Consider the following 14,866-nt stretch of genomic DNA (forward strand, 5'->3'; position numbering starts at 1 on the left):
GAGGTGAGGGCGGGGCCAGGTCCAGAAGCGGTGCCCCTGGAGCCCAAGAAAGGCACTAAGTTGGTCTGGGTGAGAAGGGTCAAGATGCAGTATTGGTTCCCCCGGTGTCTGGGGCCCCAAGTCTAGGGATGGCGCAGGTCCCAAACTAGGAGTAGCGAACAGCGGGGGAGATGGAAGGGGGAATGTGGCTTGGGGAGTCACGGCGCAGAGGGCTGCGCTATAGACTTACCCCAAGAGGCCTGAGGATTGGAGTGCAGGCTAGGAGAGTTAGCGGGTGGTGCAGGTCCAGGGACACAGAGAGAGGTGAGGGCGGGGCCAGGTCCAGAAGCGGTGCTCCTGGGGCCCAAGAAAGGCACTAAGTTGGTCTGGGTGAGAAGGATCAGGAAGCAGTATTGGTTCCCCAGGTGTCTGGGGCCCCAAGACTAGGAATGGTGCAGGTCCCAAACTGGGAGTAGCGAACAGCGGGGTGATGGAAGGGTGAATGTGGCTTGGGGAGTCAAGGCGTGGAGGGCTGCGCTATAGACTTACCCCAAGAGGCCTGAGGATAGGAGTCGATCAGTTACATTTTAAAACACCTCATGCCAGATATGGTGGCACATGCCTATACTCCCAGAACTTGGGAAGTGGAGGAAGGAGGATCAGGAGTTTAAGGTCATCTTCCATTATAAAGTGAGTTTAAGGGCAGGCTGGGTTATATGAGACCCAGTCTCAAAAAACAAAACAAAACAAACATCCCATAAGCTGGGCATGTGACATCTGTCAGGAGTTCAAGGTCAGTCTGGGCAATATAAGACCTCTGTCAAAAAGGAAAAACAAAGTCTCTTGACTGTTCAGCTGTGCTTTGCTTATGTGTTTGAAGTAAATGTGTGAGCCCTGTCTGGGGTGAGTGCATGAAAGAACTGGGCTGTTGAAACTGTTGCCCTGCTGTTCTGGTTTGTTCTCTTCATTGCTGTGACAAAATACTCTGACCAATACCAACTTGGGGAGGAAAGGGTTTATTCAGCTTACATCTCCCAGGTCACAGTTCATCAGGGAGCCCAATGTAGGAACTCAGGGCAGGAACCTGGAAGCAGGATCTGGAGCACAGGCCATGGAGGAATGCTGCTTACTGACTTGCTCCCTTGGCCCCTGCTCAGCCTGCTTTCTTATGCAACACAGGCCCACCTGCCCAGGGGTGGCACCACCCACAGTGGGCTGGGCCTTCCCACATCACTCATCAAGAAGATGCCCCTCAGAAATGGCCACAGGCCAGTCCAATAGAGGAAATTCCCCAATTGAGGCTCCCTCAACCCAGGTGTGTCAAGTTGACACTGAAGCTATCCAGCACACCTGCTTACAGTGAAGAATTCAGTGGATGCTCCCCCATTGCCATTTGGCATCTGTTCCCTGTGTCTTGGGCTCCTTTTGGGACGGTCTGGCCTGATGGCTCAATTGTCAGAACTTTGGACTAGAGGGGCCTGATACACAGGCCATGTTTGCTAAATTGTGGGGACTTTTTTTTTTAATTATTTATTTAATAACCATATAATTAGAAGAGGCATTTCATTACAACAGCATTGACATATTCAATAACAATTTCCAGAGCTAAGATAATTTGTTGATTGTGTGTGTGTGTGTGTGTGTGTGTGTGTGTGACACAGAACATCCCAAACCATCTTATTCAACTAAACATCCACTTCCCAGATGGCACCCTCCCATAGCCTCCCTTCCACCACTAAAGCCCTTATTCTCTGATATCCCTCCTACTGTCTGCTGTTGTCCACTGTGTTGTTGGAACCCCAGCCGTTCCCCACTACTTGGCCTTCTGGTGAATCTAGTCAGCCTACCTAGAGGTCTTTGTTTTAGGAGGGTCAGCTGTTCCTCATCTAGCAACAATCGGCTGTCGATATTCCTTCAGATAAGATTGGGGTCTGCTGTGCATTTTCCCAGTTCTATGCTGGGTTACTGTCTGGGAGTCCCTTTAGCCACCCTGGGCAACAACTCAAAAGAACGTATCGCCTATCTGGCATTGTTGCTTGTTATGTAGCCTTTAGCTATGCATATGGACTCTTAAGAGATGATACTGGCCAATTTAATCATTGGTGATACTTTCCTTTGGGGTGTTTGAGGCCATAGAGATGGCCCAGATAAACCAATTTATTTTTATTCTTAAGGTCGTTTGAGGATCTCTACCTCAGGGTTCACATGGGCTGAGGAGGAGCCCCTGGCTCCTTCTCTTTTACCATTTCCACCCATGTGATGATAACTCAAAGGTCTTGCTCAACCATGATTGGCTTCGCTTGGAAGCATGGAGGACATGATTCCTCTGTGTTGACCCTCCTCTATATAGACTGCACTCTGGTTCAAGTCCATCTGGTGGGGTCTCCTCGGCCTCCTTGATCAAGAGGACAGGTGACCCACCACTATTATAGGACATTTTGAGAGATGCTCATAATCCCCTGGAACTAGTCGACCTAGGAAGGCAAGGAGCAAAAAGTATCCTTTATGTCCCTCTGACCGAATTATTATAGACCTCAAAAGTATGTCTGTTGAATACCCAAGAAGGTTAGTTCAACCAGTCTGGTGTTTTTAATTACTGTGTGTCATGTAGATAAATCTTGGGCAAAGACCAGTTGTTCTCAGATAAACCTTACCTAGACATATATTTCTTGATCTGCTATGTATATTTTGTCAGTAGGTTGTAGAAGTAATATGATTCTCTCTGGTTTTCAAAACCAGCTAGGCATTGTTTATCTCTTACATTGTCTCACCCCTCCATCATGGTTTTCCCACTTAAGGTACCCCCATTTCTCCCTTTCTCCTTCACTAATACCCTTCTCCCATGGTCCTACCTCTCTTGAGCTCCTTCTTTCCCTTTGTTGTGGGACTTTTTAAAAATGCTCAATGTAGTTTTGTGTCTTGTTGCCTCCTGGGCATGGTGTTATTAGTAATCCCAGAAAGAAAAGGAGTTGCTAAAAGGTAACACTGACAACTATGGTGATAGAAACCTGGAGCCTCAGACTTCTCAGACTCAGGCTGGTTCAGTCTCTGGAGACTAGAGTGAGAACCCATAAGTCACACCATTGTGGAGCCATTCGTCACACAGTTGGCACAGCACCCATCATGGCTGCCTGTGTACCATCACTGACAATTTTTCTCAGTGTCATATATTAAATTCTTTATTCTGGCCTGTGAATGGCTAGCTTTAAATGCCAACTTGCCACAACTTAGAATCACCCGGGAAGAGAGTCTTAGTTGAGGTTAGTCTGGTTAGTCTGTGGGGGGATTGTTTTGATTGTTAATTGATGTAGAAAGATCCTGCCCATTGTGGGTGGCACTATTTCCTAGGCGGGGTGTGTGTGTGTCTGTGTGTCTGTGTGTCTGTGTGTGTCTGTGTGTGTCCCCTGAACTACATAGGATAGGGGAAAGCTAGAGAAGTGCACAAGCAGGCAGCATGGGTGCATTTGTTTCTTTCTGCTCTTGACTGTGAATGTGATGTGACCAGCTATTGAGTTCCTGCCTTGACTTCCTCAAAATGTTGGAATGTAATTGTAAGCCGAATAAATCTCTTCCTCCCCTAAGCTGATTTTAGTTCAGGTATCTTATCACAGCAACAGAAGTGAATTTAGAACTCCCCTCAGCCTGTGGCGAAAACACAGCCATTTTCCCTGACCTTGAAGCCTTTCTGCTTGAGACTTGGCTTAGAGTATTATCAGGCCCTTGGTGGTCCCAGAGGAGTGATCTTTTGGGGGTGGAGAAACTGGAGTCTACTGAGGTAGACTACGCCACAGCAACCCAGCATCTCATAGAGAGGAAGTCAAAGCTCTCAGAGGCCCAGTAATTTGTCCATAGTTAATGAATACTACAGGCCCATGGGTGAAAACCATGTCTCACTATAAAGCTGAGGGGATGAGGGGATTCTGAATGTGTACCTAATATATGTGGGCTTCATGGACAGTCTCCTATTGTTCTTGCCATTGAGACCCATGCTCTGGTACATTTGTATAAAATCTGATTTATTTGTGGCTGTGCTTCCTCCCAGTCCAAGTATTTATTTTTCTTAACGAAACTATTCTCTTTGTGGGGACTGCCTCTGTCTTTGGTGGTTAATCACAGGTGGTTGCTTCTGGTTTTTGTTTTCAACCCAGCTACCCGCAGCTGTTTGCAGCTGGGATGTTATCTGGTGTATTCACCACAGGAATCATGACCCCTGGAGAACGGATTAAGTGCTTATTACAGGTAAGGGTGTGATCTGTGAGAAGGAAACAAGCTTTTTCCATGTAGTATAAAATCTTGTGTATACCAGGCGTGGTGGTACATGCCTTTAATCCCAGAACTCAGGAGGCAGAGGCAGGCTAGCCTGGTCTATATAGTGAGTTCCAGGCCATCTCGGGCTACCTGGAGACCCTGTCTCAAAAAGATCCAAAAAAAACAAAAACAAAATCAAAACCAAAAAACCACAAAAAAACTTGTGTGCATGTTTATGCCTTTTTAAAAAAATTAAAAAAAATTTTTTTTGTTGTTGTTGTTTTGTTTTGAGACAGGGTCTCACTATGTAGCCCTGGCTGCCTCAAATTCACAGAGATCTGCCTCCTCAGTGCTGGGATTAAAGTGTGTGCCACCACAATTTTATTAGAGTTTGAGGGAAAACCAACAGGGCAGGCAAACTGTAGCTACCTGGAGAATGGAGAATAGAGAAAACCATGCTTGTTTTTGTAAGCAGTCATATAGTGAATGGGGGCAGGTAGCTTCAGAAAAAGAAAGCCTAGAGTACCAAGGAAAGAATGCACAGGTTTTGTTAACAAAAAAAAAAAAAAAAAAAAAAAAAAAACCCTTATCAAATGTGTGGCTTACAAATATTTTCCCATTATAAAGGTGGAGGCAGCTCTCTAAGTGATTGCCTGAACAAGTTTTTGAGGGCAGGTCTCAGTCTTAGTTCCAGCTGCCCTGAAACTATGTAGAGGAGGCTGGCCTTGAACTCATAGCATTCCTTCTGCATCACCCTCCTAAGGTGCTGGGATTACAGATGTGAGCCAGCATGCCTGTCTCTGGATCTTGTTTCAACTTCCTGTTTTAGCTGTCTTCTTTAATATCACCCTAGCAGGGAAGGGGGGATGTGTGACCTCATTACTTTAGGCGGAGGTAGAGGTCTAGGTTCCTGTGTGGCCTCTGTTCACACCTAAGGGCTGAGTGTCGATGTTTTCAGTGTCTTCACAGATACACTGGGTGGGAGAGTGCTGGCTACCGACATTAGGGGTGAATGTTCTAATTCTTTGTGGCCTTCACTGACTATACCCCAGTATCATGTTGGGTGCTTCATTACAATCTCATGAGAGGGGAAATCTAGGCTCCCCGCTTGGTTTTATGCTGAGTGGGCAGCAGTGTTGCCACAGTTTTTCCTCTAATTTTTAAAAGGTTTTTAATTTTGACATGAGGTCTCCCTAAGTCACCTAGACTGGCATGGTGTGGGGTCTCTCCCTCCCCTTGTGGGTCGTTGGCCACTGGTCCACGAGGACAAAGGGAGCAGAAGTGACAAACAGGTTCAGGGATGGCCAGTGAGCACTGATGGAAGAAAGCCCTTCCGGGGAGGCAGGTTCAGTGATACAAACAGCTCCAGACTCAGTGAAACTGTTCTAGGTTCAGTGAAACAGCTCCGTTTATTCAGTGGGGATTAGGGAAAATATAGTGTGGGGGCAGTAGCCAATGCTTCAGTTGATAGGTGCTCATAGTATGCTTTATTTACAAGTGGCAGTAGGCTCCTATCATCCAGCTAATGGGCAATGCCTAATCATCATATAGAAAAAACCTGGGGGTAGTTTTTACTCCAGGTAACTATGCCAAAGGTCGTGTTTTAAATGAGGCCAAGCATCTGCGCTTGGCGACACTTTCCAGGTAAGTCAGACAGGAAGCTCCTGCTGAGAAAGGAGCCAACCTTAACAGCAGGGTTCCCAAACAGCATGGGGAGCTGTATAGCTCAGACTGGCATTGAACCTATGATCCTCCTGCCTCAGCCTCCTGAGTTCTGAGATTACAGGTATGGGCCACCATGCTGCCTTTCTGTTGTTTTTCTTTTCTTTTTCTTTTTTTTTTTTTGTGTGTGTGCGTGTTGTTGTCTTTTTGAGACAGGGTCTCCCTGTAGCCCTAGTTGGCCTGGAACTCACTATGTAGACCAGGGTGGCCTTGAACTCACAGAGATCCTCCTGCCTCCGCCTCTCGAGTGTTGGGATTAAAGGTGTGTGCCACCACGCTTAGCTGTTCAGTTTTTCTTAACCAATCCTTGTGACCAGTGAGGTTTGGAATGGAGTTAGTGCTCAGTTGATATCTGTAAAAGGAATAAGTGAGTAGCTAAAGTATTTGTCTCTTTTTTAGACCATCCAAATACCTTTCTTTGGAATGCTCTTATGTTTGGAAGGCTTCCTTAATTTGTTTTCCAGCATTTCTGTTGATTTTATTTCTAGTCACTAGGTGTGTATTTTATGATTCTATTACTTAGACTTTTTTTTCTGGTCTTTTTGAGATAGGATCTCCCTGTAGCCCCAGCTGGCCTAGAACTCACTGTGTAGATCAGGCTGGTCTGAACTCACAGAGATCCACCTGCCTCTGCCTCCCAAGTGCTGGGATTAAAGGCATGCACCACCATGCCTGGCTACTTAGACTTTTTTCATAGTGCCTTTGCCAATGTTGCACATCTCAAATAATTTAACAGCAGAATCTTTTATTGCTTTAACACACGATTATAATTTCCTTTTTTACTTTATAGTTTGTATGGGTCTATTAATCCCAGTGTTTCTGTTTCTAACTTGATAACTTCTATATCTCCTAGATTCAGGCCTCTTCAGGGGAAACAAAATATAATGGCACCTTGGACTGTGCAAAGAAGCTGTATCAGGAGTTTGGGATCCGAGGCTTCTACAAAGGGACTGTGCTCACCCTTATGCGAGGTAATCTTTGAAGCATTGCACTTTAGTTCACCTGGGAAGGTCATCTGAAGAGAGTGTGCCACTGAAAGTCTTACCTTGATTGCCAGATTAGTTTTGGCACATGCTACAGCTCTGACAAACCAGCAATATGTGTCCCGGTTATAGGCAGTCTCTCACCTTAGCCAGTATAGACACAAATGAAGATGGAGGGACAGCCCATCCTTCCTGCATGTCTTCAGGGGTAGAAAGCCTGACTTTCGAGAACAGTGACTACTAGATGGAAATCATGTCTGAAGGGACAAAAGGGGGTGGGGGGGAGTGACTGAGGAAGAGTGGGGATCTCCTTGGCACCTCTGTGTACTAGGACATGTTCTTACTATTGAGCTATACTCCCAGACTGCTTCCTGGTTTTGAGGCAACATTCTTGGTAGTAGGAGAGGCAGAGACAGTCCAAGTCTTGTCTTGAGATGACAGCTTGAAGGCAGGCCAGATGAGCTAGTGTGGTCATAAGTGCCTGGAGTGTGTAAGTTAGTGGTGACCACCTACAGGGGACTTGAAAGATGAAATGTCCTGGCTTGTTTACACTCACACCAGTGCTTGACCCACAGCAGCATCTGATAGCTACAAAGTGATTATCACAAATCAGATGTAGCTGCTGAAGAATTTTTTTTTTTATTTTGTCTTTTTTTGAGACAGGGTCTCCTTGTAGCCCCAGCTGTCCTGGAACTCACTATGTAGACCAGGCTGGCCTTGAACTCACAAAGATCCACCTGCCTCTGCCTCCCAAGTGCTGGGATTAAATGTGTGTAAATTTAATAGAAACATTTCTATTCTCCATAGAAATATTTCCCAGATTATTTTTTCAATTACAAGTAAAAATCATATATATTTTCATGGACAACATATTTTGGGATATGTAAATATTGTGAAATTGCTAATTTGAGCTTACTAACATATATGTATCACTAATCTTTTTTCTTCAATGTATAATTTTATTAAATTTTTGTGGATTTTATACAATACACTTTAATCATATTTAGACCTTCCCTCTCTGCCCTCCCACAGGATTTCATGTATTCTGTCTTATATATTAAAGCCTATACAGTCAAGTTTGTGTACCCAGCTGTGTATTTCTGTTTGCTGTGAGTTCATCCACTGTAGCTTATTCAGTCTATTTAGAGTCACTCCCTTAAAGAGCAACTCTCCCTTGCCTAGCAGTGATCAACTGACAGTAGTTCCTTGGTTAGGGTTGGGGGCCTCCTGCCCATTTCCCCAGTTCTATGCTGGTTTTTATCTGATTAAGTTTATCTTGTGCATGCTGCCACCACTGCTGTTAAGTTCACATTTATCAGTTTTTTGTAGCAAGAACACTTAAAGCCTTTCTTAGCAATGATTAAGAATGCTGATTATATTTTAAAACAAATATATATGTACATTATTGCATCTTTTGTAATGAGGTTCCTTTTGCATGTGATTATTTTTTCCAAAGAGTATATATGAAAAATCAATAGAGATTGTAGAAATATTTCAAACTATTTAGCTAAAAAATCCTACATTTAGTCTTATTTTTCTCTTACTATTTAAGCAAATACAACTGGATGTTTAGCATCATTGGTGTTAAAATAAGAATACATTTTTGATTTAGTATTAAAATTTTGGGTTCCAACTTCCATTCAGCAACTTATATTAGTGTAAAATATTCTGGAGCTTATCACATTCCATCAGTATTCATTAAATGAGTCATCATAATGCAAGTCACTTAGAATTTAGACACCAGCAACTACATAATCTATATTTTGCCTAAGTGTATTTCTTTCGTGACCTACGAAGAACTTCTTAAGAATCTTTGAATAGTCCAATGCCAATCTATGTAGATTTCCCCAACTTTTAATTTGCCTCTTTCTTGTCACTAACAGATGTTCCAGCCAGTGGGATGTATTTCATGACATATGAATGGCTTAAAAATGTCTTCACTCCAGAGGGAAAGAGGTAAAAAGAGCATTAGAATGTCGAAGCCATTTTCCCCACTTGTGGGTAGGTTGTCTTCTCCTGTGGGTGGGTCTGAAAGCAGAAATGAGGCTTGTTCTTGGGTCCATGTATTCTTTCCTTTTGTATTGCTGAGATTCAGCCAACACCATTTCACTCTGTGCCTCACTTAGTGGAGTATTTTAAAAACATGCCTGAAACTTCCTCCAAGAAGTAGCATCTGCCACGTCATGGCTGTTGGACCTCCTCCCTCCAGCCTGAAGCCCTTTCATTGACTTTCCTGTCTGTGGCAGAGGGAATGATCTAAATGCTACTGCCAAGCCTGTCTGACAGGGATTGTGGTTTGTGTTCTGCAGTGTCAGTGAACTCAGTGTACCTCGAATCCTGGTAGCTGGAGGCTTTGCAGGGATCTTCAACTGGGTTGTGGCAATACCCCCAGATGTACTCAAGTCCCGCTTCCAGACTGGTGAGTGGTATGGATGTGGATGGAGTAGGTCCTACCATTAGCCACCCTGAGGTACAGAGGTTTTGTTTTTGTTGTTTGAGACAGGGTCTCATGTAGCTCTGGCTGGCCTCTAACTTGCTCTGTAACCAAGGATGATCTTTTGAATTCCTGATCCTCCTGCCTCTACCTCTCAAGCATTAGGATTACAAGCCAGGGTTTGCCACCATACTCAGTGAGTGCAAAGGTCTTTGCATGCAGAGGTCTTTTTTATTTTGTTTCTTTGAGAGCAAAGGTCTTAAGACTCTGAGGATATATTATGTCCGTGGCTGAATCCAACATTTGTCTGACTCACATTCTCCTTCACGTTTATGTTCTAGGAACTCTAGATTTTCTTTCATGTCAGCCTAAATATGAAATAAGTCAGATAAGAAGCCAAATCTATTCCCCCTTTCCCACATGACCAGTTGTTTAATGCTTTACTTTTTTCTGCTCCCTTGGTACCAGTAACCTAGACATTTGGGCCTTTGCCCTAAGGTGAATTGTGTTGTAGACAATTTTAGATGTCCTTCAAGGTATCCTGTTTCTGGTGTTATCTCTGACTCTACAGGAAGACTTACCTAGTAGATTATCCCCATGTGGGTTGCCATGGTCAGGTCAAGCAGCTTCCTGAAGCCTAAAAAACATGGGTTCTGTCCCATAGCACCTCCTGGAAAATATCCTAGTGGTTTTAGAGATGTGCTGAGAGAGCTGATCCGGGATGAAGGAGTCACATCTTTGTACAAAGGATTCAATGCAGTGATGATCCGAGCCTTCCCAGCCAATGCAGTGAGTATCTGGCAGGAGCTATGATTTTTCCTTCTGGACTCAGAGCAGAATGCAGGGAGCTTGTTCTTGGGATTGCATTGGGCACTCAAACCCCAGCCTCAGCCAGAGCTACCTTATCTGCTCACTTTTCTGAATTGCCAAGATAGCCTTTGAAGCACTTTAAAGTAGTTGTAAGACATATATTTTCCTCCTCCTTTTCTACTCTCGTTTTTTCTATAATGGGGTCTCCCTATGTAGCCCATGCTGGTCTTCAGTGTCCCAAGTGCTAGGATTGTAAGCATGTGCCACCACACCCAATTTACAGCATGTACTTTGCCTTCCTCTTAGGAATGAGAGACTATAGCTTGTTTCTTCCTTCCCTCCTTCCCTTCTCTTCTCTCCTTTCTCCCTTCTCCCCTTTGCCTTTGTCAGTCTCTTTTTTTTCTTTTGGTAGGGTCCCACCCACTAGGTAATTCAAGCTAATTTCAAACTTGGGATCCTTTTGCCGTAGTCTCTGGAATGCTGGTTATTTACGAGTTCACTACTGCACCTGGTTTAGCTTTCTTCCTTAATCTTGGGTAGGAATGGGGTTATGGAGGGGTTTTGATCTTGACAAGGCTAACCAAGCATGATCCTGCAGGTGGTATCTACAAATAGTCACTCTCTTGTTGGTTTTTCTCTTCTAACCCCTTCTTAGGCCTGTTTCCTTGGCTTTGAAATTGCCATGAAGATCCTTAATTGGATAGCCCCCAACTTGTGAGGCTTAAGACTGTTCAAGACTTCTGGATGCTGTGGAAAACCATCTCATCGCTGAGAAGCAATGGGCAGGACTAGGTAGTCCTGAAGGGTGAGGGGAGGGGAATGGTGGTATTGAGCTCTGTGCATGGACATGATGGTGAAACTGTTGCCTTAATGACATTCTCTGCCTTGTATAACTTGGTGTGCCATTTTGAAACTTGAATTTGCTCTTACCAGTTTAGGTAAGAGAATTGGAGATAGAATAAATGTCTTATAGACCTACTACCTTTGGCCAGATTGCCACCTACTGGTTGGTTGCTGGCCCTACTACACTCAAAGTACTCCTCACTAAAGAGGTGATGTCCACCTCTCTGGAGGCACCTTGCCCATTTTCAGCCAGCTTACTAGGCGCTGGGATCTTCTAGCCAGGAAAGCTCATCAGGCTTCTGGGGTGCACAGAGGGATGCCCAGATGTTAAGCCCATCTCTCTCTACTCAAATGGACTAGGTGTGTATACCTAGGAACAAGTCAGCTAATTAACTGCTAGATTTTGATTTTTTTATACAAATAATAAAAACTATATAGAATAGTTTAATTTCCTAGGAGAAGGTAGAAAATTTCCCCTCTTACACAGTGAAGACAGTCCCAGACTGCTGGGATAAGTGTGAAAGCCAGACTGTAGGAAGGCTCTTTTTATATACTCTTTCCCCTTGAGAGTACCCAATTTTAATAGGAAACAATAAATATTGTTTCTAATTTTTGCATTGTGTGATATCTTTTCTTGTGATTCTGGAACATTTCATCAGGCAGTCTGTGGCACTGGAGGTTGCCAGGAATCCAGTATCCATTCCTGGGAGCCAGAGACTGCTAGCATGGAAGGAGGACATTGAAGCTGGCCCAGACTTCTCTGGTTCCCCATGGTATTCAAGGGAGGGTGTGTAATGCTGGGTGATTTGATTGGTAAGTGTTCATATAGCCTTTAGTGTCAGCCTGGCAGTCTGGCCTCACAAGATTTAGCCTACAATCCATCCTTCCATTCATTTTATTCTCCATCCTGACCCATGTGGCTAACTGCGTTGATATAAAGTCAGTTATTCTAAAAGGACAAAAGCAGTCCTGAGTTGTGGGGTTGCTGTGCGTTTGGGGGTTTCTGTATGATCTGATGTAGCCTTTCTGGCTTTTTAAATCATACCATGATGACATTCAAGTGTGGCCAGAAAAAGGTTGGAAGAAGTTGGAATAGAGAGTAACAAGTTTATCTGTCCTTGTCATAGTGGATAGGAGAGCTTGCTAAAGCTTCTAGAGCTCAGCTTTTCTGGCATTGTTTCTGGCACTAACTGAGTTCCACTGTCACTTCTTCTCTGATTACAGCCTCACAGAGATCCTTGGGGACTTTGGCTTAAACTTTCTTTTTATTTTATGTGTGTGAGTGTTTTGCCTGCATGTATGTAAGTGCTCCCATGTGTGTGCAGTGTCTGCAGAGGTCAGAAAAGAGCATTTGCTCTGTTGGAACTGGAGTTATGGATGGTTGTTAGCTGCCATGTGGGTGCTGAGAACTGAACCTGGGTCCTCTGCAAGAGCAGCTAGTGCTCTTAACCACTGAGCCATCTCTCTAGCCCCAGAATTTTAGCTTTAAATCCACCACTCCGAGAATGAGAAGGACAAAGACAATCTCATCTGGGAATTGGAGGGTTGGAGTGGCAACCTGGTAGGCAGCTGAAGATTAGAGACTTTAAGGAAGGAAGCTATACCCAGGAAAGATATTTCTGAATGACCAAATAAGAATTATGGCCAAATATGGGGGCCAGCAAGATGGCTCAGTAAGTAAAGGCACTTGCCACCAAGCCTGACAACCTTAGTTTGATCCCTGGGACCCACATGGTGGAAGGAGAGAACTCCTGTTAGTTATCCTCTGACCTCTACACATGTGCTGTGGCACATGTATACACATACATACACAAATAATAAAATGTAATAAAAATGTAAAAAAAAGAATTCAGGTCAAGTAGAAAATAACTTTTTTAGACAAAGTCTTATGTATCCCAAGCTGGCCTTGAATTCTCTGTGTATCTGAGGATGACCATGAATATCTGATCCTTCTACCTCTACCTCCCAAGTACTGAGCTGTACTACCACAACCAATTTATGGGGTGCTGAGGATTGAATATAGGGCTTTGTGCATGCTAGGCAAGCACTTTACAAATTCTGCTACATCCCCAACCAGAAACAAAGTTTTTTGAGACAGGGTGCCAATGTAACCCAGGCTGGCCTGAAACTATGTAGCTGAAGATGACCTTGAACTCCCAATCCTCCTAGGTGCTGGGATTACAGGTGTATATCACCACACTGAGTTGAAAAGAGTACTGTGTGGTATATGTGCATGTATGCATGCAGGTTGCAGGTATCTCATCTGTGCATAAGTGCTGAGACCAAAGGAGAAAGTCAGGTGCCCTGCTTTATTGCTCTCCACCTTCTTCCTTTGAGACAGTCTCTCACTGAATGTGGAGCTAGCTGGGGGCCAGCAAGCCCCAGTAATTCTTCTATCTTCACACCCTGACCCCACTTCCCCAGGGCTAGAGTTACAGGTGCACATATAATGCTCAGCTTTTTATGTTTCTGGAGATTTGCATTCAGGTCGTCATGCTTGTGCAGCAAGTGCTCTTACCTGCTGAGACATCTCTCCAGTCCAAAAATAACTCTTTTTTTTTTTTTTTTGAGACAGGGTCTCCCCTGTAGCCCTAGCTGGCCTGAAACTTATTATGTAGACCAGGGTGGCCTCGAACTCACAGAGATCTGCCTGCCTCTACCTCCAGAGTCCTGGGATTACAGGTGTGCGCTACCACATCTGGCTCACAACATTCTTTTTTTATTGTTGTTGTCTTTTTGAAGCAGGGTCTCCCTGTAGCCCCAGCTGTCCTGGAACTCACTATGTAGACCAGGCTGGCCTTGAACTCACAGAGATCCGCCTGCCTCTGCCTCCCAAGTGCTGGGACTACAGGCGTGTGCCACCATAGCACAACATTCTTTTTTTAAAGACAAAAATTGGGAGTCCTTTACCTGGGCAGGTTAATTCAGTGTGAAGTTTGCACCTCTCCTGCTTGGAGAATCCTTAGTATCTCAGTGGGTGATGGCCATATGTGTCATTGTTGCCCCTTCCCCCTCCCCCCTCTCCCTCCCCCTCTTCTTCTTGTAAAGCAAAGTTAGCATGAATTTAAACAGGGCCTTTGACTGAAAGCTCCTGTCAGTGTATTTGTGTTCCAGCCAAATGCCAGCCATTCTCATGGTTGAGGATTATTTATAGTCTGTGCTTCTGGGTAATTTTCCCTTTGAAACACCTCCCATTTTAAAATGGAGTGTTTTGGTTCCTTGACATTAGTGATGGTAGATTCCTTTACCCCTTTGCACTTTCAGTAGATGTGAAGTGAAAGAGGGAGCAGAGCAGATGGTGAGTGGCACCCTCCGAGCTTGGGCTTCCTTTTATGATGCACTTTGAAATGCCACCTGTTCCTGATAGAGCTCTTCTTGACAGGAGTATGGCAGATGGGACCAGGGGAATTAGGGTCTCTCTAGTGATTTCTCTATCACAGACAGTCAAGTAGAAGCCAGACAGTGATCATCAAAACGACCAATTGGGGATAATGGCCTGGTCAGAATAAAAAGAAGTATAACTGGGCCAAGGGTGAGGGACATAGGGCAGGTTTTTGCAAGTGACCTTTCAGAGAGAAGCACAGTAGCTAGCACCGTATCTGATACAAGGGGTAAATATGTCCCATGTGTGTTTCACTATAGACTGGAGGATAGACTATTCCCCCCTCCCCCAAATACACATACTCTTACACCTTTTTCTTTTGAAACAGGCTCTCATTATGTAACTCAGGCTGGCTTTAAACTTCCTATGTAGCCCAGCTGGCTCTTGAACTTGTGATCCTCATGCTTTGGCCTCCCAAGTACATGTACCATTGCATACAGCTCTCTAACATCTTTTTTTTTTTTT

The 14,866-nt window shown here is 44.4% G+C and overlaps 1 protein-coding gene across 1 annotated transcript in view; it reads left to right on the forward strand.

The window, feature by feature from the left end:
- Positions 1-11,633, forward strand: part of Slc25a20 (solute carrier family 25 member 20) — a 46,775-nt gene extending 35,142 nt beyond the window's left edge. The window contains exons 4-9 of the mRNA XM_008853225.3: positions 4,128-4,218; positions 6,803-6,920; positions 8,816-8,888; positions 9,242-9,351; positions 10,031-10,155; positions 10,832-11,633. Coding sequence (XP_008851447.1) covers positions 4,128-4,218; positions 6,803-6,920; positions 8,816-8,888; positions 9,242-9,351; positions 10,031-10,155; positions 10,832-10,894 — 580 coding nt within the window. The 3' untranslated portion in view covers positions 10,895-11,633. The remainder of the gene's footprint in view (positions 1-4,127; positions 4,219-6,802; positions 6,921-8,815; positions 8,889-9,241; positions 9,352-10,030; positions 10,156-10,831) is intronic.
- Positions 11,634-14,866: the final 3,233 nt, after the last annotated feature.

This window comes from Nannospalax galili, unplaced genomic scaffold (genome assembly GCF_000622305.1).
Source record: "Nannospalax galili isolate Female #2095 unplaced genomic scaffold, S.galili_v1.0 scaffold786, whole genome shotgun sequence".
Taxonomy (NCBI): domain Eukaryota; kingdom Metazoa; phylum Chordata; class Mammalia; order Rodentia; family Spalacidae; genus Nannospalax; species Nannospalax galili.